A 25,770-nucleotide genomic window follows, 5' to 3' on the forward strand; every position below is an offset into this window, starting at 1 on the left:
TGCGTCATGCAGTCTCGTTTTAGGACCACCCAAAAAATCCTGGACTGAAAACTGATGAAAAACTGTTTGAACCTCTAACTCCACATTTCAGTAATATATCGCTCAAAATATTTTCACGTTTCAACATATTTATTGTGTTTTCAAAGAAAACATGGAATTGCCTTTACACTGACTTTAATATGATACAAAACAGAAAGAAGTCCATTTTAAATAGAAAACTACTTTAACCATTAATCGATTATCAAAACAGTTTATTTTTCTGTCAGTCAACTAATTGGTTAGTTAATACATATTATACATACTAACATATATACTAATACATACTTATTTGTGTGCATGCGTGAGCCACAGGCCACCCTGGTGCCCAACAACCAGCAGGAGATGAGGAAAAGGCTGGAGGCCCTGAGGTCAAGAAAATGAGTTCTTGTTAAGACACAGCGAGGCAGGCTTCACCCCGCACTGTGGTCATAATGAAGATGTCACTGTAAACCACTTGCCGTTATGTCTTCATAGACTCAGCCTGTCAGAAGCAGTTTACACTTACCTCAATCAGGATATGTGGGCTGAGATGTGGATGCCCTCCTTTCTGAAATCCCAAATTACACTCTGTCTCTGTCTCTCTCGCTGCCTTTGTTTACATCTCACCTCCTTCTTTCAACGCTTTTTCACACAATTAGGTCTTGTCAGTTTTTGCTAGAAATCTGACTAAGTAAAGGAGCTAATGTTTACATTTCCCCCTTCATGTGAGGTGCACTAAAACGTAATTTTCTCCACAAAGTAACATAAACAATCTCTGATAACTATCTCCAAAACAGACCTAATCCTTCCAATTCCCCAAGTGGACAGAAAGTGTGGCCTCAGACTGACCTGTTTTTTTAACATCTAATATTTATTAATGCTTTCTGTCAAATGACCCTGTGAGACAAACAAGTGTCTTCAGCATTGAGCACTACAAGGAGCATAAAACCTCTTCAATGCATGTTTGTCCACTGGATTCCTGGAGTGAAGTTAACACGAGTATTCACCTCTAACAGCACAGAGTGACAGGCTGTTTGTCTCTTGCCAATCTGTATCAGCACTGCCAACAAGAAACAATTAAAGACAAAGCAGTACTCCCAGAACACACACAGGTACACCGTCTACAACTCCTGTGGGTGTAAAAACATACAACACGCACAGTTGTACCGCTGTTAGAAGGGGAGAGAAAACTAAATTTAAATTTGTCTGAGAACCTTAAACACTGGCTCACCGGCCATAATTCATGTTGCGTTACAAATTCAGCATATCACTACCACCACAGTACCACTTGAACTCCTACCATTGACACAGTAAAATCAAAAGCTGTTTCAGCTTAAAAACATTTAACAGTTTCCTGTTGCCTTGTAAATGTGAGTTCACTGCACGTAGGTTTAATAGTTTGTTCAAAGTTAAGTCCGTTTTTTATTTGACACATAGAACACCAGTGGCTGCTGTTGTTGGATTCACATTGTATCAAAGTTAGTCCAAAACACCAAAGGCCGTTTCCAGTAATTTTGCTAACACACGCAGTAAGAGTACAAAGCTAGGGACCTAATTCAATGAGAACCTTCATTGTGGTTCGCATTGTTTTTAGTTTTGTGAGAAGAAACAACCATGACCCATCTAAACATGTATTTAAGACAAACGGCAAGTTTCCATCATGTATGTTTTGCTCAAACTACAAAAGAAGGATCTGTGGAGAGAACTTCTCTTTTAATTCTCAAACAATGCATCCTGGGAAGTCTGCCAATATGCTGATAACGTTTCTTTTGAAACTTTAATTTAATGAGTTTAGTGAAAGCTCAGCAGTACTTAATCTCATTGCCCAGTTCTAGCACCCATGTTTGTACAGTCTAAAATGTAAAATGGGTCTGTAAAGAAAAACGAAACATCCATCTTCCTGGTGATCCAAAACACCTGTGGTGCTTAAAATCTGTTTAAAATTTGGTAGAAAAGTTACACAATTTCCTTTGAGTCGAATGAATTTGAAATCAGTTAAACACACACACACACACACACACACACACACACACACACATACATACACATATATATATATATATATACACACATATACATACACACACACACACACACACACACACACACACACATCAAGTTAATAGAAAAGATTAGTTGATTGCACTGAATTTCTGTATGATATTCTGTAGTATAGTGTCTGCATGTAGTCATCAGTAGGTGTAGATGGGATATTGTGGAGAACTGGAGTGGTTCAAATAAAGAGATGTTGATGAGGTGATGTCAAATGATTCATGTTGTTCTGTCAGTATTCTACTAAATGTCATTTGCAAAAAATCTCTCCATTATATTATCATGATTGCTAACAGTCAACTCAAACTCGTCACTCAAATGACACTTGACAGAATAACTGAAATGTATAAATTATTAACAGCAGGGTAAGTGCATAATGAAACGATTTAACCATTCCTGCTAAGATGTGAATGCGTATCACCTAATTGAGGCTTTGAGGTAGTCCAACACAGACACTACAATCTGTCCAGTAAGGAAGGAGAGAAACACTTTTGTGAAGTATTAGGTGGTGAGGTGACATGAAAGGCTACCCTATTTTGTGTAGAGTAAATCCAGTTAGTGACTGCAAACATTACAAGTGTGCAGCCGATTGCTATTTGCTGTATGTTCTTGGTAATGACAAATGCAAAGAAAAAAATACCTGACTGTTGCTCCAAGAGTTCCCCCTTGTGAAGAATCTGCAGTTTGTGAGCCAGGTAAGGTTGTCCAACAAGTTAGTATTCCAGTACCAGTAACTTTACACTGTGCACATAAGAGGAAACAGAACTACATTCAAGCACTCTGTGGTTTCCAGGAGAAACTTCTAACTGTACTATTACTCTGTGTCATCGCTGAGAAACAACAATACGTCTAAACAGGAGATTTAAATGAAAAGGGAAGTTTCTCCATCTCTGCCTTCTCATTTATGTTCACCATAACGATGTAGCTGGCTTAACCTAAATAGTATGGTTCGAGGTAACAACCAAAAAAACGTTGCCAAAGTTTTTCAAGTGGAATTTGCACTTTTAAATTTATGTTACGCATGTCCACACAAGCTGTAATTACTGTACTGTATTCCTAAAATCAAAGGTCCGGTATGAAATGGCTCATGACTAACATGTGTACTATTAAACACAATTTCCTTTTGCTCTACATCTTTCAGACTATATAAAAAAACACTCAAATCAAGTCACTCTGTGAAAAAAAACAACAAAAAGAAACTTATTGCACACTTTATCATAACAGCAAGACAGATCGCAGCATTTATCACAGTGAGCCATTCAGCGGCAAAAGCCACCGTGAAAAGGTGCTGTCCATAAATAAAGTCTGTACGGAGCAGCCGCACTATATCAATTTCTCTAAATCAACCCTGTGATATTTCACTTGATTTATCAGACCTCTTACTTGTTACAACTACTAAGCACCAAGATTGGAGCAAAAAGGTGTTCAGTAGAGAATCCAATATAATCAAATCAACAGTTTCACACGCCCCACTATGACCCCGATCGCTTTGACCGATTCCAACATCTATACACCAACATACCCTTCTCTCTGTACAGTTTTATTTAATGAAAGCACCGCCAGCACTAATGAAATAGACATGTCAAACTTCAAGCATTCCTTCCCGAGCAGAAGGCTGTTAAATCTGTCATTATTGGTCCCAGTAGACCGTATCTGATTCAGTGTGTGTGTGTAGAATTAATGTTTGTCATGAAAACACATCCTACAGTACAGCCCCAGGATCATGCATGCATTTCCCACTTCAGAAGGGAATGAACCTTGAATGTCCAGTCACTCATAATAGGACATAGCGTTATATAAACACTTGAAGTGATATAATGTCCAGAACACCATTTTCTGCTATCAAATGTGACAGAATCACCACAAAGTCTTATAAGGTGACTTTAAAGGTTCGATATTTAGGTATAGTATATTTAACTGTGGAGTGAATATTTGATTTGCTATGAATACACAAAATGCAATATCAATAGGCTGCACTGGAGAGCAGAAAGTGCATCGGGACGGGAGGTATTGACAATTTTCAGTGGAAAACAGTATTAAGTAAGATTATTAATGCGCATGGAAGAGTGTTGGGTACAGAAGAGGATGGAGTACCTGAGTGAAGTGGCCAGCAGCTGAGTACAATATGAGTAACTTCAATAGTTGTTTGAAAATATCCTATATCAGTGTTGGTTAAAATTCACAAACAAGGTCCTAAAAGAAAAAAACCCAAATCAGCTTTGTATTTTTTCCAAACGTCGCAGTTTTTGTGGTTTGATTTGAATTTATTCATCAGTTTATCACGTGTATATCTTTATTTATCACTCACAGAACAGTTCAAAGTGTTTTTATTTCTACGGGATGACAAGTGTGGAGAAGGAGGTGGGGGATTAGACGGCTGGTGCCTCTAATGCGCAATTACGCACAACCTGCGTAGAATTTCTTTCTTTCTTCATCAAAACCAGGCGCGCAGTTAATCCAGCAAGCCAGCAAAAGCGATGAGTGAAATAAAACTTTACAACACCACGTTTAATTCACCCCAATCTTCCAGAACAGGAGCAAAAACGGTACACCTGAAACTCGCATCCAGATCAATTAAAGCCAAATCCAAACTTTTGAAGAGACAGCACTCCTCCTCACGTGTGTCACGATACAACAAGATAGGAAAGCGCTTTGTCTTACCGGTCCCGTTCCGTTTCCGACTTTCCTGGTGCTCGTCCGTGCCCAGCAACAGAAACAGATTGGTACAGACTGGCTGCCAACGCAAAAAAGCAGAGCTGTCCAGTGCAGCGGTTTTGACAAGTCAGACACACTTATGCAAACAGAGGCAGGAAGTGACTTTTAAAAATAAAGGCACACATGTGCTTGGAGCGGTAGAGCAGCAGCTGAGACACCACAGCTGTGAATTTAAATGAACATTTTAAGATGAAACGAAGACTTTAAAGCGTTTTGAGCTACTCTTGTACATTGTAATCTATGTTTAGCATTAAAGACAACAAACCATCTGTGAGCCTGTGGTACAAGAACTATAAGAAGACGTGTTAAAATAAAATTTACATCATATCTTAACATTTAAATGATGTCTAGCCCTGTTCCATTTTGATTGTCTAATTTATTTTTATACCCCATGAGACATAAACCAATCGGTATTTTATTTTGAAATACACGGCCAGATGTCTTCGCTCTTTTTAAATGCTGGTCTCTTCACACTGACCCGCTGCTGTAGCTCCAACAGTTAAATACAAATAAATAAATGTTATGAACGTATCTACACTCAAAGTAGATTAAAACACGCTTTCATGTGGATTTGTGCGTTTACACTTGTAACTTGACTTCACTAATATGTGGCAATACATATAACAAGCTAAAAAAAAAACCTGAGACATGATTATTTTTAGTTAGTGTTAATTAGTTTCATAAGAACTTATAATAACTTCTAAGAACACAAATCAGTCCACTAATTAATTGTGTTTCTTATTCACACCTCGCAATAACTATTGGCATCATAATATTCGCCTCCATATTGCAGTGGCTTGTTTATCTGCCTTCAAACTGGTAAAATGTAATGTGACAGACATTGTATAGTCTACTCAATGAGGTGTTTATTCTTGCAGATTTGAACGGTTTCCCAGATTCCAAAATAGTTTCTGCAGGAACAATAAACATCCCAACAGTGCCAGCCTTGTTCTCTTCATCCAAGAAAAATATTGCTTCATATGCAAACTTTGCTGATGATGTGATTTAAATACTCACTGGTTATAGGGCCTTTTTATAGTTCATTTGTTCCATTAAATTCTATTTTCCTACTGGCTTCCCTACTGATTTTGATCTGACATGACCAATTGCCCTGATTATAGTGTGCTGGCCAGGCCTCTTTACAGTAGCATGACTAACTGATGGAAATGCAAAAAAACAGGTTGTCACCAGTAAGGTGATGGATACCCTTGCCTCGCCTATTTATGAGCACTAGATATGTCCTTCTTCATGCAAATGTGCTGGCACTCAAACAAGCAGTGATAATAAAAATAACCCACAGTCAAGAACATGGGGACCACGGTAGATGAAACACAACACCATCGTCTGTCCCCAGTAACGACAGTTACCACCTCTGATTAAGAAGTTTTTTTGTTGTTGTTTTTTTATCATTTCAGCCTCTGAAAAATGAAACGTGACAGAAGCATGGCTCCTTCATCTTATTTTACTGCTAATTTTACTGTTTAGTTACTAAGCTCCTCTTCATGCAAAGCCCATGGTAATAACCAAAGGGCAGGATGTTCGCCAGATTCAGAGCCTTAAGAGTTATCTGACTGGTCAGTGTCCAAACCTTGCACCCTGTCAAATCAGCATGCACCTGCCTCACATAAGGTTCCAGAGCACACTGTTGGTGCAACTTGCCCTTTCAGTGCTGACAGTGCTGATTATAGACTGCTTGTAGTTGTAAATTAAGAGGTGGGTAAACTCTGACCTATGTCCAGTGGTCTTTATAAGTCAACAACCTCAAATTTAAAGAGTATTAAGAGAATACTGATACTACTTATCTGTATGGTAAATATGAAGCTGCAGCCAGCAGCCAGCTAACCTAGCTTTGTACAAAGACTGGAAAATACAGAGAAACAACAAGCCTGGCTCGTTCACTCATCCACCCCTACAGAGCAATAATTAACACATTATAGCTTGTTTGTTAAATTGTACAAAAGCACAAAGTGTAAAAACAACAATTCACTTCATTATGTAGCAGGCTAATTCTTGGCTGGTTGCCTGGCAACTCGTCCAGTCCAAGAAATAGTCCAGTACATTGCCCACCGAGCAAACTGTTGCTTTTTTAAAATATTTGGTGCTTTTTCTACAGCTTAAACAAACAATATATAACATGCTTGAGCTTTAGAGGCGCTGAGCCACGTTAGCCAACTGCTGGCTTAAGCTTCATATTCACTACAATAGAATGTACATCTTTGAATAAACATATTTTCACAAAAGGGTCCAACTATTGCTAAACGCTTTAAAGATAAATAAAATGTCCGGTCATTATTTTTATATCAGAATAAAAAGGTAAATAACTTTATTATAGAAACCAAAACTGATTTCTCTAAATGCCTTTGTATCTGTATGTAAATGTATATTCTTTCTACTGGTGGATAAACTGCCACTAGGTCTGTAGAAGTGTAAAGTGAAATCCATAAATCTTGACAGACCTCTATAGCCTCTCAAACTCCCGCTCACACTGTTCTCAACAACCTGTCCATGCGTCAACCTGGTTTCCACAGCAACCAAAGTGGCAAGCTGTGTCCATCCAATGTGAACTTTAAAACCCATCTTTAAATGGAGCCTTTGCTGGACTTGAGTGACTGGAGTTGGAAACGAGCAAAACAAAAGGAGGGAGTGGGTGAAGGAACGATGGCACTTCAGGCAGTTGATTAACTTCAGCATGAGTGCAGCCAAAGTGGCATGAAGGGGAAAAAAATGGAATATGGAAATGTTACATTAATAATGTCTCTCTCCCGCACGCTACGTGGCTCTAAAAAGGCTGCAAATTTATGTGAGATTATACAAAAAGACAGAATGCACTGTATGCATGTACATATACACCGCGTTGCTCGTAAAAGAGGAATTTATGTTGTCATTTTTGCATAAAATGAATATGAGCAAACCTCAAGTTGCAGAGCTCATTTTATTCATACATGCATCTTTAAACTAAAGTCCACTCTGAAATCATTTCACGCTGTGTTATGTGCTTTCTCCTGACAGTGTCTAAGGGTTGATTTTTCTTCTCCTTCATAATAAAAATGTCCTAGCTTTTCATTCTACTCTAAGGAGCTTTTTTTTTTTTTTTTTTTTTTACACATACAATCCTGAATGAAGGAATTTCACCTATAAACTTCCCAATGTGACTGTTGTATACCTGGCTGCTGCAGTGTAATGACACTGAGCTTCCTGGGAAATAAGTCATGGATGTAATGTGCCCCCGTATAAAAAGAAATGGGACGCAACTTCAAATCCCATAACCCACTGCAATATGAGTTATGGTTTACTTGCATCAGGGCATGCTGCTGTCCCATTCGGTTTGTGGTCACTTGCCCTTGGCATTGGCTCTAATTAGAAGAGTCCAGTGGGATTACCATAGAGCTAATTATGTTGGCTGAGCATTGAGGCACTAATGGCAAAAAAGACTTGAACTAATGAGACCAACTTAGGTAAGAGGATAAAAGGCAAAGATACATAAAAACAAACAAGTTTCAGTTCAGAAGACACTGCGTTACCACTTTCTCAGACATTTATTGACTTCCTGGAAGAGAAATTGCTTGATAATCTTCACCGCAGACACTGTCAGTCAGACTTTGTTCGTCCATCTAGGCTCAATCAATTTTCTAGATGTCTGCAGTGGGACAGATTCGTATGTGACTGACAGTTTCCAAATGAAAATCACTGCTAAAGATGGAGGACTGTATGGGAAGGGGGAAGTTGTTGCTTTGATATGAGAGAAGGGCTGCATAATAAAAATGGATACATTTACATATTGTTAGTTATAATGATACAAGATACACCACTAGATGTAACTAAATCTTACACACTGGTCCTTTAATTTCAAGAGAGTTTATTAAAATTATTTCTGAAATGTCACATGTATGATGAATTTGCAGCACCATCTCTCAAACTATTCTACTGAAGTCACTTGATTAAAACTTAGACGACTAATCAGAATGTGCACTGATTGGATTAACATGCACACTACAAACCTTTACACATCACAAGAGTAGAGATATTAATATGGTGATGACTGACAAACTCATGGCACTGCAGGAGAGTCTTTTGCTTTTTAAGAAAACTTTATTGAAAATATAATTCAAAGAAGGAAAACAAAAACAATATGGAAGCGTAACCTTCAGTTACTGCAGCCATATGCTAACTGCACCCATAGCTTAAGTGTCTTGTGTGATTTATAACTCAGCAATTAACCTCCCAGTGCTGCTGGTGACTTTCATGGCATTTTCCCCAGTGAGGGAGACACAGCACCAGCAGAGGAACAAAGCGTCGCAACTCTCACTACACACTATCAGATTTTTATTCCACCGGGAGGCCGGAGAAGCAAAAGCTATACATATTAATAAGCAGAAATGTCTATTCCCACACCTTTTACACAGAGGAGTCTGCTGCCGAGTTGCACCACTGTCAGTTTAACAGGAAGTTCACCCTCTGGCATGTATAGCTTATGTGAAATATTCCTATGTGCAACCTCTAAAATGGTCTTTTGTACAAGGTCTGCAGAGAATAACAGTTTAAATGCATCTTTTGGGTGTTGGCATCAGAGTCCAGAAAAGCACTTCACTTTGCCGAGGCTTTTTTACTCCTGAACCTACATTATAGATGATTGCCAGAACAGAATTCATTGCCAAAGTGACGCACGGGGACCGACTTCACGTGTCTTTTCTGTTGCTTTCTCTAGCACAGAGGAAGAGACATTTAGAAGTTTTAGCATTCCGTGTAAAACAATATGGGCTCAAATGTTTGTCTTTTCACTCCATCTGTAAAACAATATGGGCTCAAATGTTTGTCTTTTCACTCCATCTTAAGGTCTATGATTACATACATTTTCAACAAGATTTTAACAAGTTTAGTTATTTTAATAAAACAGGAAACAATCATTCTTGATATTTCATATATTGCAAATCTAAACCAGAGTTTTGGGCCTTAACGGGAGTGAGTGGATCACCTAATGATCATCACGTTAAAATGATTTTAATCCCTGGATAGCTTTGGAAAGATAGTGAATGAGGAGCAAGCAGTGTATTGTAGAATAAAATGAATAAAGACTAGAGTAATAGACGATGTATTGATATCTCATTCTCACCCATATCAGCACATCTTGGCCTATTCAAAAGTAATGAAACAAACATAGCTCATGAACCCGCAGCTTCACTTAATTACACGACAGAGACAGTGGGACAGATTTATGGGAAAAAAATGCATAGATAAATTAAATACATTTGTGTCCAAGTTTCTCATTAAGGTCACATTGTTATGCCACCAAAGAAAGAAAAATAATATATTCTAGCACCACTCGTGGCTCGTCATTTTTAGGAAATGAAGCTGCTCATAATCAGGGTCTATTAGCTGCATCTACTGATATAATCAGTCCTCTTTTCCTACAGCCACATTGAAATCATTAATTTTCTCCCACAGTTTCCCCTAAATTCTGTCTGATAATCACCTGATAAGTTCTCCTAGCAACGTAGTAACATTTTCATCAGGAAACTAGGTGATTCACACAATTATCAGGAGAGGAAAGGTGTGGGAGATAGAGATCTACCCACAGGCTGTCTGTAATTGCAATTCAAACCATTTTACACAATTATTGTGAGTGTGAGCCTGGATTTTCATCCCAAGACATGCAGGTCCAACTGCCTGTGTAGGTTTGAATTGGTTCGTCTATGCAGTGGTCCTTTGATGGACAAGCAACATGCCCTGGGTGTTATCCTGCTTTTTTTGGGCCATTCTAGCAGCATGACTCTAGAGATGTCGGTCTGTCAGACGGTCAGTCCACCTCTTTGGATTTCAATGGAATTTTGTACAGATATTCATGGTCCCTAGATGAATGCAAAATGCCACTTATCTGACATATAGCAAAATGTACACCAATTAGTGTTTTAGTTCATGAGCAAATACCTGCATATCTAATGACATTCCCATTAGCCTCAGCTGTACTTTCTGTTTTGTGAACAGTTTTGAGTAGCTTCTTCTTCTTTTCTTCGATGCCGGACATGCTTGTACAACTGAGAGGGTATAAGAATGTACGGCAAATGCATCTGGTTCACTAAAGTCAATATAACCGAAATTGCTTTTATGTAGTAAAATACTGTATCTGAAATGCTTTTATTATTTTTTCATTTCTTCATTTTTGGTTTGTGCCACAGAAATATGCAAACCCTGACTGCATCTGTGATTGAAAATCGAGGTAACAAAGTGTGACACGAGTAATTGATGGAGATACCTGGTTGTATTCAGTTGCTCACTCACACTAGACAATAACAGGGCTGAGGACACTTTATGATGCACATTATCATGTCAAGTTTATTGAAGACTGAAATATTAACTTGAGCTGTTGTACGTGGCCATTATGATTTTTACATGCATAATTTCTCTGTCATGTCACATCAGTGCAGATGTGTCAAGGCTGAATGATTTACATGGTTGGATAGCGATATTTAAGAGGTGCAACAAGGTGTAAAGGAAAATACTGAAATATGTTGTTTATTGAACTTTATTCTTGTAGTTTAGATGTAAGTATTTTGTTGTCCAGCATTACCCTCCCTTATTCCATATATTTCTACCTGTCAGTCTGTGTAAGGCAGTGATTCTCCTCTCCCACCTCCAGCATGACCTCCAAATCATTTTTGTCTATTTCTGCCCATCTTTATTTTCTTCCATCCCCATCACTTCTCCCCAACTCCAATCATTTTTAACTCTCTCATGCAATCACATCCCCTGCTTTCTGCCCCACCTCTCGCTCTGCCTCTCCCCTTCCATCTCCCCCTCCCGTTACTTTAATCGTTCTGTTTTCTGCTGAAGGTTACTCTTGCCTGCAGGGCTATGAAAATGTCAAAAAGGCCCACTCCATTTTCAGCTACGTAAATAGCCATTTCCCGCCAGAGCAAACCCACTTTCCTGGGTCTGACCTGCCACGTTGCACATCACACTTCCCACCTCTTCCTCTACACTACCTGAGCAAAAAAGTGGGGGAAAATGAACAGCGCTCCTTCATTGCTTATCTGTCATTTTGATATAACGGACTGCTGCCATTATCCTCTGTATTCATCTCCATCTTGTTCTCCATTTAAACAACCTAGACTCATGAGGGAATATCTCAGATAGATAAATTCAAATGAAATTGCTGCCATCACTGTAGGGATTAGCCTGCTCATTATAAATACCTATAAATGTTGTGATTAAAAGCTTGTTTTCAAGAAAGGAAGCATTATTAATTATAATTCATCATATAAACTAATGAAATATATTATATAGATATATTACCTATAACAATAGGAGGAACACTGTGTGACTTGTAATCTCTGATACCTCTAATGGACAAGTAAAGTTCTATTAATCACGTCTTAAAATGTAGTTAAAATATTCAAATATATTCACAAAAATATGCAACAGCCTTGTTGAAATAAAATGTTAATTCCACTTTCCAGTTCTCACAAAAGAGCAGAAATGGATTTATTAACCTTGCCTAAAACCACTTTGTACTCCCCAGCCTGAAACAGTCTGTTCGTACCATCATTATGATTTATAAGCACGGGAGAAAATATGGGGAAAGTGTGCGTTCATTGACAGACACGGAGAAAGCACTTACAGTGTTGAGGAGAATGACAGAGAAAGAAAAAAAAGCTTCTCACCCTGCTTTAAGCCACAGAAAGCTTCAAATCAAATTTTTCTTCCATTAAAACTTAACTTTTTGTTAAACACTCGAGGGACAAATGCTCTTTTAAGGCTGAGTGAGTGTGTTTTGTGTAATTCTCCAGAGGTTTAGTGTTTTCTCTGAATTATATGCAGTGGTGAGACAGGTGAGAGGCAGCGTGGGCTTGGAAGGATGCTACAGAAATATTAATCCTGGATTTTAGTATTTTTAGTGAATTTAAAAGATTTTAAAAAAAAATCACTTATTTTATCTTTTTTCTTTTCTTTTCTGAAACACAACTGTTTTTGCGTCTCTGCCCTCACATTTTGAGCGCGGGCTGCAGCAGGTCATGCAAGGCTAGTTCATTTCCGTGTGCCATGTCCCAGAAAACCCTGACTGCTGAGCGTCGCTCCCGTCCTCCACCTCTTCTTCCCCGTCACTAACACCCTGATCTTCCCTTTCAATTTCCTGCAGCTCCACAAGACAATGGAGAGCTACATCAAAGGCCTGCATGAAGGGTGTGATAGCTCACATAAGCGAAAAAAAAAGAAAAAAATCATTCATGCACACTTCTCGTTCAACAGTATTTGGACAACTCATCATCTTTCAATGTGCTTGCAGCCGTTGTTCCTTTTGAAAAAGTAAAAAGAAGAAAAAAAAATTCTACAAGCAACAAATGTAACAAACACAGGGATGGTGACGACTGAAAATAGATAAACTGTCTTTGACGTATACCACATCACAAGTGTCAAGGCCATGCTATAGACTGAAAACATAATTTCTGGTGGTCTCATTTTTGCTGTAGTATTCACACCAACAAGACATATTAATTTATGCCACTGCTACAGCTAAACTACACGTTTTGCACTGAATATGACTGCAAAAGTACACGTACATGTGCACACATTGTGATAAAGCAGAAATAACATAATTGAATGGTCCGCATATAAAATTACTTCTGGATCTATTCACGCTAATTTACCTTGGTTTACTCAGTGTTGTTTTTCTCTTAACAATGGATATAGTGAGTCAACGCTGTCAGTCTGGCACTGCCCTCCTGCTGCGACTGAAAATGATTTTCAACAGCTTGATCAAATTAATTGGCTTGACTGTTGGGCAGAGGGGGATAGATAGACCATTAGCTATTGAAAGGGAAAAGACTGACAAGTACGTTGTTTCTCAGGAATAATTGAGAGGGAGGACTGCGGCTGGAGGGAGTGTGAAGGGTACACAAAGAAAGCAGGCCTCGGATGAGGACAAAAGAATAGATTTTGCAAAAATGAGCGCGCTTTGTTTCCTCTTCTTGGCAGGAGTCAGATGTTTTGCTGTGCTCCGTCTTGTGAAGCATGACTCCCTTTTCTCCTTAGACACAAAACCTATCATTTGGACATTTGTGGTTAGACGAGAGAAAAGCAGCTTTACCAAAGACAGGAATAGACATTTTGAGGGATGCGGAAAAAAGGGGGTGTGGTGGCAGCATGAAAAGTATTCAGCGTGGAAACATGGGTTTTCTAGTAATATACTGTATGATTAGTTTTATAAGAATATCTAAAGCCAAGAAAAACAGGAGGAGCAAAGATTCTTGAACAATGTTGCTAATTGCTGTTACATCTCGTTATGATGCACTATACCGAAGAGACTAGTGAGACTATGAAAGAGCCAGAATGGTGTGGATGGCATGCTACCATACAGTTGCTTGTGTGAGGGTTGCTTGGAGGCCAGGGCAGTGGCAGAGGTATGGAGCTCATTCTAATTGGATCTGTCAAAACTCGCCACCAGTTAATGTAGTGCCTCTATTAGGCAAAGCTGCAGCCCATGACCTGCAGTGTGATCGATGGCTCTATTTGTTATTTTGCTGGTGTTGCTGCTAGCTGTTTTTGTGGTTGGTGATGACGAGGATGACAATGGAAATTTCTTCAAACAATTGGTTCAAAATGTGTGTGGTTATGTGGTGATCAGTGGTTGACTTGTGAGTCAGTAAAGATCAAATAAAAAAATAAACTGTGGCTAGCAGATTTGATGAATTTTAGTTAGTTAATTAAGTTAACGTTAGTTGGCTGAAAAGGCTGATGTTTTATTTTTTCAGGATGACTCTTAGGATGGCTCTTTAATATCCATTTGATGGCTGATGGATAATATTGAGCTAAACTACTAAGCTGCATAAGGAAAACGGTTAGTATGGGTAACTGGCTGATTACTCCTGTTCAACATAATGAAATAAATAAACTATGAAAAAACAAAATATGATGAAAAATGGTGCACAGGGATCTTTCAGCCTAATATGTAGCCCTAAAAGTTAGCTATTGCTAAATGCTCCTTTGCCATGTAAGTAACTCAGGTTTATGTTGCTGCAGTAAGCCAGTTAACTAACTGGACATCTTTAAGTCTGCAGCTTACATGTAAACAGTCTTGGTTGGTTACAGGAAAAGATTATTGTTTGGGTTAAAACAAGTACCAGCAGAGGGCAATAATGAAGCAGGACAAACACAACAGAGAGAAAAATGTCCACATATGGAGGAGGTTGAGGTTGGACGGATGAGTCCAACATAGGACAGGACCTATGGTCAATGCTGGTTGGTAGGATAGTTATTTTGACATGATTTATTTCTGTTTTCTGCTATTTTTAAATATCCAATCAATGTTAGAGGAAACAGACACAAATCTACCATGTGGAGAACCAACAAACAAACCACGCTGCAAACTTTTGCATACTAATTAGGTAGACTTAGCATGTTGGAACACAGCCACAACTGTAGTTCAGATAAACACTGTTTAATCCATTACTCACACTTCTGATTTTGTGTTTTTCTTGTGCTAAACTATAACTGGAACACTGCTATCCAGTGGAGGTGTTTAGCTTTTAGGTAAACAGTTCACATAAATCCAAATTTTGAAAAAAACAACCTTTTTACACTCATCCCCGGTGAGATCTGTTGCTGCTTCTGTGAACACACATATAGTAGAAATGAATGGGACTTTATCTGTGTCGCTCAAATGACTGAAAATGACACGTTAAAAGCTCAATGACAATAAATCTTTCCAGATATAATGTCCTGTTTTTGAGGATAAACTGCCACCAGTATTTCCTCCAGTTTTCTACAGTTCCACTCTTGACATTGCTGATTTGACCCTCTGTTTCTCTTTCTAACAGTAATTCTAGTAATCTCTTATTCTCCAGTTACAGTAAGTCATTCTGGAAATGAGCACAAGCTACATACCCAAAATATAAAATGTAAGTAAACCACTCTGAGGTTTCCAGTAGCCTCCACTTTCCTTTGGCTGGCTCAGATGGGGGAAAGGGATCAATACCTCGCTGTGCCAGAGCCTCATAAATCTGTAGAAATCTTTTTATGCTATATGAGCCCTCTACTTATCTCTGGCTCCAACCGGTACACAGAAACAAGGCGTATTCTAGGTTTCACAGGCCTGCTTGGGGATTGTAACTGTTTATCAAGCGGCCGATGAGACCGTTCTGTTGTTGTCGTCTTTCTCTGTTTACATCAGATTTCTGGGAGTCTGTGGTGTCCTGGCAAGGTTACAGATGATGAATGACTTCACTTTCATAAGCTAGTATTCTTCCCTCAGGACATATGCTGCTGCTCCTCCTCTCTAATTAAACCTCCCACTTTTCAAAACTCTTATAAAAAGGTATTCATAGCCTTCTCCTCATTCTCCCTTCTATGATCAACATTATTTTCCTTTTTGTGCCCTCTCCTCTGTGCCTCCTCATGCTATTTTCATTTCCATCTGTCAGATGCATCATTTTCTGAAACACTTTTCAGGCTGCCGTAGTCAACTATTTACTTTTCTCATTCTTCTTATTTTAAAAGTTGGTATAGGAAATAACAGACCTGGCATGTCTACCCCTTAACTGCTTTATACTAGTGAGGTTTTCATGGCATAAACAATACCCTCAGCACCGACCTCGAGGATAGCCTGATATAGTCAAATGCTTTTGGGTTTCTCTTGTGTGTGCGCGCAATTGTTTAAGCCAATGAAAATTGCCCCTGGCTTTGCCTTAAGAATAATGACTGTCCCAGCTGTCACACACAGTTATACACACTGTTTTCCTCACACTTTCAGTTGATGAACTCATCCACAGTTACTGTGAGTAACTAACAGGTATTTTTCCAGTTAATCATTTAGTAAGTAAATATATCGAATCATCTCATTCGTGTTCCTAAAACCTGAACTAATGTCTTAATTTTTGTGGGGTTTTTTTTGTTTTTTTCCAACCATCAGTCCAAAACCCAAACATATTTAATAACCAATACAATTACCCAAAAATGAGAAAAGCAGAAAAAGCTGGAATTAATTTTTACGTAATAAAGTGTGACTACTGATTAATTAAATCAATTATTTGATCCATTAAATGTGAGAAAGCAGTGAAAAATATTAATTCTCAAACCATTAACTAATCATCAAAATAGTTGATTCTCTTGTTCAATGGATCAACTCATAGTTTCATGTTCAAGTTATATAAATGAACTAAGACTTGATATAACCACTACTAACAATTAACAACTGCTGTCTTGGCCAATGTGAAATGTGACATTTGAGTTCACTTGAATTCATTCAGTCAACCTTCCATCTCAACAGCAACTCAACATGGATTAATAACAGGATCAGAATGACACAAACTGCAGTCAGTGGCAGAGACAGAGGAAGGAGGACAGAAGGACACATTTATGTCCAAACCAAACCACTACACACAGCTATAATGATTGTAGTATAATGTTTTATGGACTAAAACATAAACAGCACAGACTCGGTGAAAGAGCTGAACAATCTGCGAGTGGGACATCAAAGATCCTGATGAAGAACTTATTGGGAGTTCATTCCTGAGTTTCTATACTTATAATCTAGCAGACACTTCTGTCAAAAGGAAAGCAGGGTAAAGGGATGAGACAGAACTGTAAGGAGCAGACAAAACCCCAGACAGCAAAAAAGGAGCGCCTCTTTTATCTGCTCAATAATAAAGCATGAAATAGGCTGAGTAAATCTCGACTCTGGCACTGACACCACCAAGTCCACTTGAGACAACGACATCCTCAATCAAAGGAGACGTGCAACAACAAAGATACACCCTTTCTGTACTGTAATCCTTTCATGTTGCCACAAAAATGCACAACATGTTTTGAAGCGTCTGGGTGTTAAAAAGGAACATACCATTACATTAAAATGGAGAAAGGAATGTTCTATATGAAATGCTCTTAGCTTTTTGATGGTAGCCAAGACATGACTGCCCTAGCAGAGGTCAAAGAGCATTATAAGACATGACCACAACCTCAAAACATTGTTGACTTGTAGTACTGTACGTCGCAACAAGCTGAGCAGCAGCTTGAAAACCGCTTTGAACTACAAATAAGGCACGGGTGATATAACAAAATACAATACGACAATAAAAATGTCATCACCTATCTTGTCACTGAAAGTAACTTGATCCACTGCTGTTACCATGAGAATAGAGACTTTGAAGTCCTATTGCCTTGACAAGAAGGCCAACAAGCAACACAGCAAGCTCTCAGACAACACCAGCAGCTGGCTGACAAGTAGACCAATCCCAGAGGAAATGCCCGTCCTGGTGACCGCTTCACTGTATTGTATTGTAAGAGATATTTGTGTCTGTCATTGTCTCTGTCCTAGAGAGGGAGTATGTGCATTGAATACACAAGGAGAAAGCAACTGTGTGTGTGTTAGTCTGACACTGGCCTAGCAGGTGTGACTGCTGTCTGTAGCCATGAAACTGAGCTAGTGATGGGCTTTGTAGTCCACTACTATAAATGTTGTCTGACCACACAGGGCAGAGGAGGTTAGACATGTGTTAGGTTTTTTCTAACTCTATATGAATGAATGATTAATTTTATGTAAAAAAAAGTCCTGTCATCCCTTAAAATACATCAATATTTAGAGTACAATATTACTATAGATTATGTAATTCAGCAGTACCCAAACTGCAGATTAACAGCACAACTCACACAAGTTGACTAAAGGGATAAGAAAGAAAACAAATATTTTCTTACAAATAATGTTATCAGTGTTCAGTCAATCCAACACAAGACTGAAATATTTATCATCATCATTCATAAGTTTTTACTTATGCTGTAAATTATTTCAAAATAAAACTAATCCCATCATCCTCAACTAAACTGTACTACTAAACTACTGTGCTAATTAGTGTTACGCCCCAGTCTAGGGGTGCCTAGAGTGTAACTTGAAAGGGTCCCAATCTTCCCCGAGTCCCAAATAGCCATGTACAACAAGTTTGTACACAAAAGAAAATGATTTTTTTTACACAACTCAGGGATCAAATAACCACAACTAAGGTTCAACTTCAGGGTGGACCAAGGCCAAAACAACAACCAAAACAATTCTCTCTAGAAATCAAATGACAATGGACTTACCTTCCTAACTAATGAAAACAGGAGAAAACAAGATCAGTCCACCCCTACTTTCCAAACAAAAACTGGCAATCTAGTACTAAGGATTTCACAGAAGGACATGTGGCCGGTTGGGAGAGGAGGAGGATAGGGAAGTGTTGGTTGTCCACCTGACAGCTGCCATCTTGGCACTTTATATCTCAGGTGGTTTGCAGCTGCACCCAATCACGGCTAGGGCCTGAAATGACTCCACAAATCATGTCCTGGGGGTGGCACATCCCTATTTACATATGAAATTGGTAAACAAAACACAGGGCACACAAACAAACAAATATGACCACAGTCATAACATTAGTGAAAGTTAGCATGCCAGCATGTTAAACTACAAAGATAATGTGGTGAACATCATACCTGCTTAATATCAGCACCTTAGAATTATCATTGAATATAACCATGGATGCATAATGGGAACTGGATACAGCACTGGAGAAGGGGCTCTGTACATTCTCATGGAAGCTACTCAGTGGTGCATGAAGCCAAAAACGTGGGCATAAAATTACATAGGATCGCCAAGCCACAAACGTCCAATTTAACCCTCCGCTAACTTGAATGGGTATAAAGTGGTTCTTCTAGACTTTCCATATGTTACTGGACTGGACTGATCACATTCGGATAGTAAAAAACCTCACAGAGGTTGTGAGTGATACCCAAAAAAAAAAAAAAACTTTTTACAACCACTGCTTTTACAATGTAAGCTTATGGGAAAATGTACATTTTGGCCAGTGTGCATTACATGGCAGACACCATTACTATCATTACATAGGCCACTATGTCAAATAGGCTCCAAAGCCTGGCAGCCTCTTCCTGGGGCTTGTAATAGCGTGCTGACATTAGCATTTCGCTGAAAGCACCACTGTGCCAATGTATATCCTCACAGCACCACTAGCATGGCTGTAGAGACTTATACTGTGTTTCAATTCATGTACTTCCATACTTATACATGCTTTTTTGAGTCCATAAGTACATCAACTTTGTCAATTATTGCAAAATGTAATATACCGGATGGTGCACGGTGCAACTGCTGGGCTTCACTTCTTGGCCCCAATGGTTGATATTTTGGCCATGTAGTGGAGGGGACTGACCCTGGCATTGTGAAAATGGCAGCCGAGAAAACTGCTTGAACTGACGTTGTTGCGGTGAACACAAAAAACACAAATGAAAGTTGTACATATCTTTTATAATTATATTTTGGTAGTTAATTTGGTGAAGATCTTTTTCAGGGGGTGCACAATGGCAGCGCTCGAATAGACCTTTTTCACAGCAGCCATTTTGATGTGAAATAGTAGATAAACACAGGTGTTGTCAATGATACTAATTAAGGTTGTGTTCCATTCAGATCTAACAGGGTCAGGGTGCTGCTGTTGTGCACGTAGGCTCACTGGAAAGTCTCTGCAGCACGAAATGGAAGCAAACCTTAATTAGTATCACTAGAAACACCTCCTTTGACCCTAATATTGCATGTCATAATGGCTACTGTGAGGTCTATTGAGAAAACATGACAAGCCAGAATTAGCGGAGTATCCAAATTGAGACAGAGCATTAGTATTGTTTCTGACTTTTCTCTGAGATCTGCTTTTTCATTGCTAAAAACTAGACATTTTTACCACTGGAGGAATCTATTTTTTTCTTCTGCTGAAGTGCTTACAACTGTTACCTGCAATGAGGGCAAATCAGTTTGAAGTAATAATTCATCTATGAAGACTTTTATGTTTCTTACATCAGTGAAGCAGTTTACTTCAGCTTAATTTTGATTTGAGCTTGGCAGCTGCACTCACTCACACTGAATGAGTCAAAGTAAACTGTGTGTGTACTTCAAAATTGGGTCATCTGCGACCCGCCCAATAAGAATGACAAACCCATACAGTCAAATGACATTATTATTATTATTATTTGAGCACCTTTCAAATGATTTTATCCGCTTCTATTTGTATAAAAATGAACCCATTTTGAAATGTGTGCAGTCTACGTGTTTACTGTGAGTCCATTCATATCAGGTCCGATATATGATCGAGTAAATTAACACCATGCTGTCAAAAAAAGCGGTGAGTATTGGGACTGTCTCACTCACATAATTTTGTTCTGTAATCAATTACTATCATTTACCTAAAGAATGAACATGTCAATGAGAATACTGAAGAATTAAGTAAATAAGCTAAGATGGTGCCTGAAATGTATAAGCACTTATTATATTATTAGCAAAATATGAATTCAAAATGAATGAAGTATAATTACAGAGCAAATATTCAGAAGAGTATAAAATGATGATAAATGATTGTGTGTTATGTAATAAATGGAGACACCACTGCAAACAAAAAAACAACTACTAAAAAATGTCCTTCATCAGAAGACCAGATTCTGATCCAGACCCTGATCAGATGGCTCTTTGTCATTAGTAAAATTAGATAGTCCTTCATCAGAAGACCGGTCACAGGTGTGATTAGAAATCAAAAAGTATATTTAAAAAAATACACACTAATAAATGTCCATGTGAATCAGTCTTCCACAGTAGGGTGGCAGCAGCAACTAAAGGTTGTTGCAACTCGGCTGAAGAGGTTTAGACCAGAGGAGGCTGAGGCTGCAGCAGTGCGGTCTGGTGTTTTAGTGCCATCAGAAGACGTGGCAGCTGGATCTTCACCTTTTAACCATGGAGGCTGAACTCTCTGAAAAGACCAGTGAGCTAGATCAACATCACTGGAGAGAGAATGTCCATCAGAAGACCTGGCAGCTGGATCTTCATCTTTTAGGAATGGAGGCCGAACTCTATGAAAGGACCAGTGTGCTAGATCGTCATTGGGGGGAGAATGTCCATCAGAAGACCGGTTAGATGGCTCTATGTCATAGGTGACATCAGATATTCCTTCATCAGAAGAGCAGTCAGATGACTCTGTGACATAGGTGACATCAGCTATTCCTTCATCAGAAGAGCAGTCAGATGGCTCTATGTCGTAGATGGCATTAGACAGTTCTTCCTCAGACCGGGCAGCTGGATCTTCGTCTGAAGATGACCCTGTGGTGGCTGCAGTGGTGTTCATCCTGTCCTCCATTGGGCAAAAACTCATCAGAGTCTGGGAGGTGAACAGACTAGATAAGGTACAAAAGACAATTAGTGAATCAGTCAATCAATTAATAAAGCCATCTGTCCATCCACATACATGAGATATTTACTAGCAGACGCATGGTCACTTACTAGTCACTGCTGCAAGGGTGCTCAGTCAGGTGGGACATAGCAATGAAACTGTGCTGCAGAGCCTGATGGGGAGAGATTCTCTGATCCCCAACAAGATGCAGCAGCTGTTTCAGGAGGTCTATAAAAGCCGTCCTGTCCTCAAATTCATCAGCGTTCTCTCTTGGATAGACCTGCATGTGGAAACAGATTCAGTTTAGTTGATTCAGCCCCTTCCTCTTTGAGATTGATGAATGAATGATAAACTGATTTAGTCTTTACTCATACAACACAGCAGAGAGTACCTACATTAACTAGGTCATCCAGAGAGCTGGGCAGGTCAGCATCACTGTTTTCTTCTTGTAGTATCAGATCATTGGCTTCTGCGAATTCATCTGGTGTCTGAAGGAAGACAATATGTATAAGAACGACTTTAAAAGAATTAAAATAAAATGTTTTAATCAACTCAAACAAAGAACATGGCTACTCTACCATCAGCCTCCATGCTGGACCATCAGCAGCTTCCTCCTGACAGAAGAAGTACTCTGTATATTTCCCTGCACAAAGCAGGTGGTCCTCTGGTTGACCGAGAACTTCAACAATGCGCTTCATCTGCAGACAAAACATAATCACATCAGTTAACAAACTGCATAAAGTCGTCATTTCCCTGTGGACGTTTGTCTGAGGTAGCTGACTTACCATCTGATATACACAGACGAAAGGGAAAAGGTCATCTGCGAGGTAGAGGTAGGCCAGGACACAGCCAACTCCCCACACATCAACAGCCTCAGTAAAGGGCAGGCCAAGAGCAACCTCTGGAGCCCTGAAGAGGGAAGACAAAAAGATGAGAAATCTGTTGGCAAGCTTTAAGGAGAGAGAGAACAATGTGGATATTTAGAACAAATTACTCAAACTCTGCTAGATTAACAGATGAAGATACCTGTAACCTATTGGCTGAATCACCAACCCAGGCTGGACATCAGCAACTGAAATTGCTTCACCGAAGTCTATGAGTTTTATCCTGAAGGGCTGGTCCTGCTTGTTGACTAACATGATGTTGTCAGGTTTAATGTCAGTATGCAGGACACCAAGACCTTTGAGGGCATCCAAAGTGACCAACAGCTGCAAAGACAAAACAAGAAAGGACAAGTTTGGGATTTAGTGTTGTTGTGTAAGGGTTAGGTTAGGGTAGGGGTTTCTTCATTTATAGGAACAATAGATAGTTGGTTCCATTTTTTAATGATGCATACCTGCTGTGCAATTGGTCGGACTTCTTTCACGGACAGTGGATTCAAGCTTCGTTCTTGGAGCAGATCATAGAGACTCCCATCCAGCATCTCAAATGCTAGACAGGTCTGTCCCATATGATCAAACCACTCAAAGAACTTCACAACGTTAGTGTGGTCTGGATTCAGGACACTGATGTGTTCTAACATCGACAGCTGGAAAGAAGAGAGGAGACATGAAACAGTGCATATTGTGATGGAGGTTGCAGAAAGGAAATGTATGTCATAAGAATCAAAGGGAGTTCAAAGTCATACCTCTTTCTCTGTGCCCTCAATGTCATGAATGTCTTTGAGGATCTTGACCGCTACTACCTCTTTTGTCTCCAGCTTTTGACACCTGGCCACTCTACCAAAGCAGCCTTCACCGATGAACTCCAGAACAGAGTAACTGGAAGTGCTGCTGGATAGAATGTGACCTGCCTCGACCGCAGGCGCCATCGGTGTGACTGTGAGGAAAAACAGTGAACATGGAGAGAAAATATATGAAGTTCAGGTGTTCTGTCTGTGAGGGTCATTTAGTCCACACAACTCAACTACTACCACACACACTCAAATACTGCTGATTTTTAAATAATATATATTTAAAATGGGTGAGACTGAAACTGTATTTGTACAGCAAATTTGTGTCCTCTGTGTTTTCAAAGCTGATACATTCAGCACCATGTCCAATTTAGGGTGTTAAGTCTTCTCACCTGATGGATCAGAGGCATCTAAGGTCTGGCAGTTGGGCCACAGTTACATTTTACATTTTTTCACAGTAACAAGTCAGATCTTCACAATTTAGGATTTATGGTTGAGAAGAGCCGTCAAATGTGGAATTCAGAATGTATAAATGTCTACAAACAACTATTGTCTCAAGGGTGTCTCTCTCTCAGTGTTCAGGGTGGAATGACCACCACAATCCAGCAAACACTTAGTGATATAGAACCTGTTGTCATAACAGATTTGAACACTGCAGAATATTACAGAATTGTTGTTGTCTTTTATCTATTTGTTTGTGTTCAACAAACCAAATCCAACATGTTAATAATTTAAGTGATTTCTTTAAGTTTCATCCACCAGGCCGTCAGGATGCTGAATTCCCTCCCAGCTCTCCCCTCCTTCCTTCTCTGCCCTCTGCCCACACAAACCCTGGACACTGACATCTCACTTGTATATATTTTTTATATTTTATATTTCATGTTTATTGCTGTTTGCACCAGGGATTTGAGGGAAACGCTATTTCAGTTCTGTGTATGTCCTGTACATATAGCAGCATTGACACTTAAATTTTAGGTGTTGATATGCATAATTTTTATCTTTTGTCAGAGTTTGAGCTAACTGTTTTAACCTACTCCCAGTCTTTATGATAACCTAACCTACACTAACCATGTCCTGATTCCAGCTTTGTACTGAACACACAGACACAGACATCCATCTTTTTATCTTATGCCAGGAAGAAAGCAAACTGCTTATTTCCCAAAATGTTGAACACTAAAGTTACAATAATGGTTAATGGTCTGAGTGTTATGTTCCCATGAGGCTATTATTAGAAAGGTTAGTACCAGGTGACTTAGATATGGTTTGGGATGACATACAGTATGATAAATGTGCAAGGTTGGATAAAACAAACCCATGTTGCAATCCAAAAAGTTCTAATTATAATGTATTTTTCTGGTTTCCAATAGCTAACATTTGTTCCAAAAATGTTTTATGCTGTTTGGCCTTCTCTCCCACTTCCTGTACACAAACTAGCCCACTGGATCTGAAGATAAAAGTACTGTCCTAACCAACACTGGCCTTGAGTAATAATGATATATTATAAACTGTATTTACAAAAATCCAAAACTCCTTGTACAGCATGTGAGAGCTGCTCTGTCCCATATTATATTTAAGCAGCATTCTGGGTGTTAAGCCTTCTTACCTGATGCATCAGAGGCATCTGAGGCCTGAGAACTGAGATTTGACATTTTTCAGTCAGATCTTCATAGTTAAGGATTTTAAGATTGAAAAGGTTCCTTCAAACTTGGACGTTTTCAAATTCTGTCCCCAAACAACTCTTGTCTCAAAGGTGTGTCTTTCTCTCACAGTGCTCAGGGTGGAATGAACAAAGTCCAGAACAGCATTTCTAGTCATATAGAGCCTGTTGTCATAACAATGCCTAGAATTGTTGTTTTGAGGTCTTAGGTGTTGATATTCAAAATTTTGATTAGAATTTGAGCTGACTGTTTCCACCTACTCTACTCTTTATCCCAAGCTAAGCTTCGCTAACCGTGTCCTGTGTAGTAGTAAAATGTGAAACAGGCTTTGCAGAAAGAATCTCAGTTTCATTTCATAGTTTGAATATTGCGCTGAAAAGACAAAAAAATTAAACTGGCAATATCAGCAATAAGTCAAGTATTTAAACTTGATAGCTGCATTAGAGAACATGGTTATGGGTGGAGAGGTGCATTGTGT

The 25,770-nt window shown here is 39.1% G+C and overlaps 2 protein-coding genes across 6 annotated transcripts in view; both read right to left on the bottom strand.

Moving 5' to 3' along the window:
• znf385c (zinc finger protein 385C) overlaps positions 1–18,980 on the bottom strand; it is a 136,392-nt gene extending 117,412 nt beyond the window's left edge. For 2 of the 4 annotated variants that reach the window (XM_027285790.1, XM_019258649.2), the window contains exon 1: positions 4,732–4,838. The gene's annotated coding sequence lies outside the window, so the exon portion shown is untranslated. Of the gene's footprint in view, positions 1–2,710; positions 2,812–4,731; positions 4,839–18,849 lie in introns of those variants that run through there. The other 2 variants (XM_027285789.1, XM_027285788.1) reach the window with 2 other exon arrangements.
• Positions 18,981–20,790: 1,810 nt separating this feature from the next.
• On the bottom strand, positions 20,791–25,351 carry LOC113747134 (homeodomain-interacting protein kinase 1-like). 2 transcript variants are annotated; one of them, XM_027285674.1, is made up of 9 exons: positions 25,238–25,351; positions 23,590–23,780; positions 23,299–23,490; positions 22,989–23,170; positions 22,748–22,871; positions 22,541–22,660; positions 22,358–22,450; positions 22,073–22,242; positions 20,791–21,966 (listed from the first exon to the last, which is right to left on the bottom strand). In XM_027285674.1, the coding sequence occupies exons 1-9, from the start codon at positions 25,281–25,283 to the stop codon at positions 21,378–21,380; spliced, it is 1,707 nt and encodes a 568-aa protein (XP_027141475.1). In that variant the 5' UTR covers positions 25,284–25,351; the 3' UTR covers positions 20,791–21,377. The 2 variants fall into 2 exon arrangements, with proteins under 2 accessions (XP_027141475.1, XP_027141476.1); XM_027285675.1 differs by lacking the exon at positions 25,238–25,351 and adding an exon at positions 24,027–24,078.
• Between the last annotated feature and the right edge of the window lie 419 nt (positions 25,352–25,770).

Source organism: Larimichthys crocea, chromosome XII, assembly GCF_000972845.2.
Source record: "Larimichthys crocea isolate SSNF chromosome XII, L_crocea_2.0, whole genome shotgun sequence".
NCBI lineage: Eukaryota > Metazoa > Chordata > Actinopteri > Sciaenidae > Larimichthys > Larimichthys crocea.

What these genes read in the sequence shown, in the direction of transcription:
- LOC113747134 (XM_027285674.1), bottom strand. Translation starts at nt 25,283, where the DNA reads ATGTCAAATCTCAGTTCTCAGGCCTCAGATGCCTCTGATGCATCAG. An exon ending in TCCGACCAATTGCACAGCAG is followed by an intron (nt 23,171 to 23,298) that starts GTATGCATCATT and finishes TTGTCTTTGCAG; the next exon opens with CTGTTGGTCACTTTGGATGC. An exon ending in TCGTCTGTGTATATCAGATG is followed by an intron (nt 22,661 to 22,747) that starts GTAAGTCAGCTA and finishes TTTTGTCTGCAG; the next exon opens with ATGAAGCGCATTGTTGAAGT.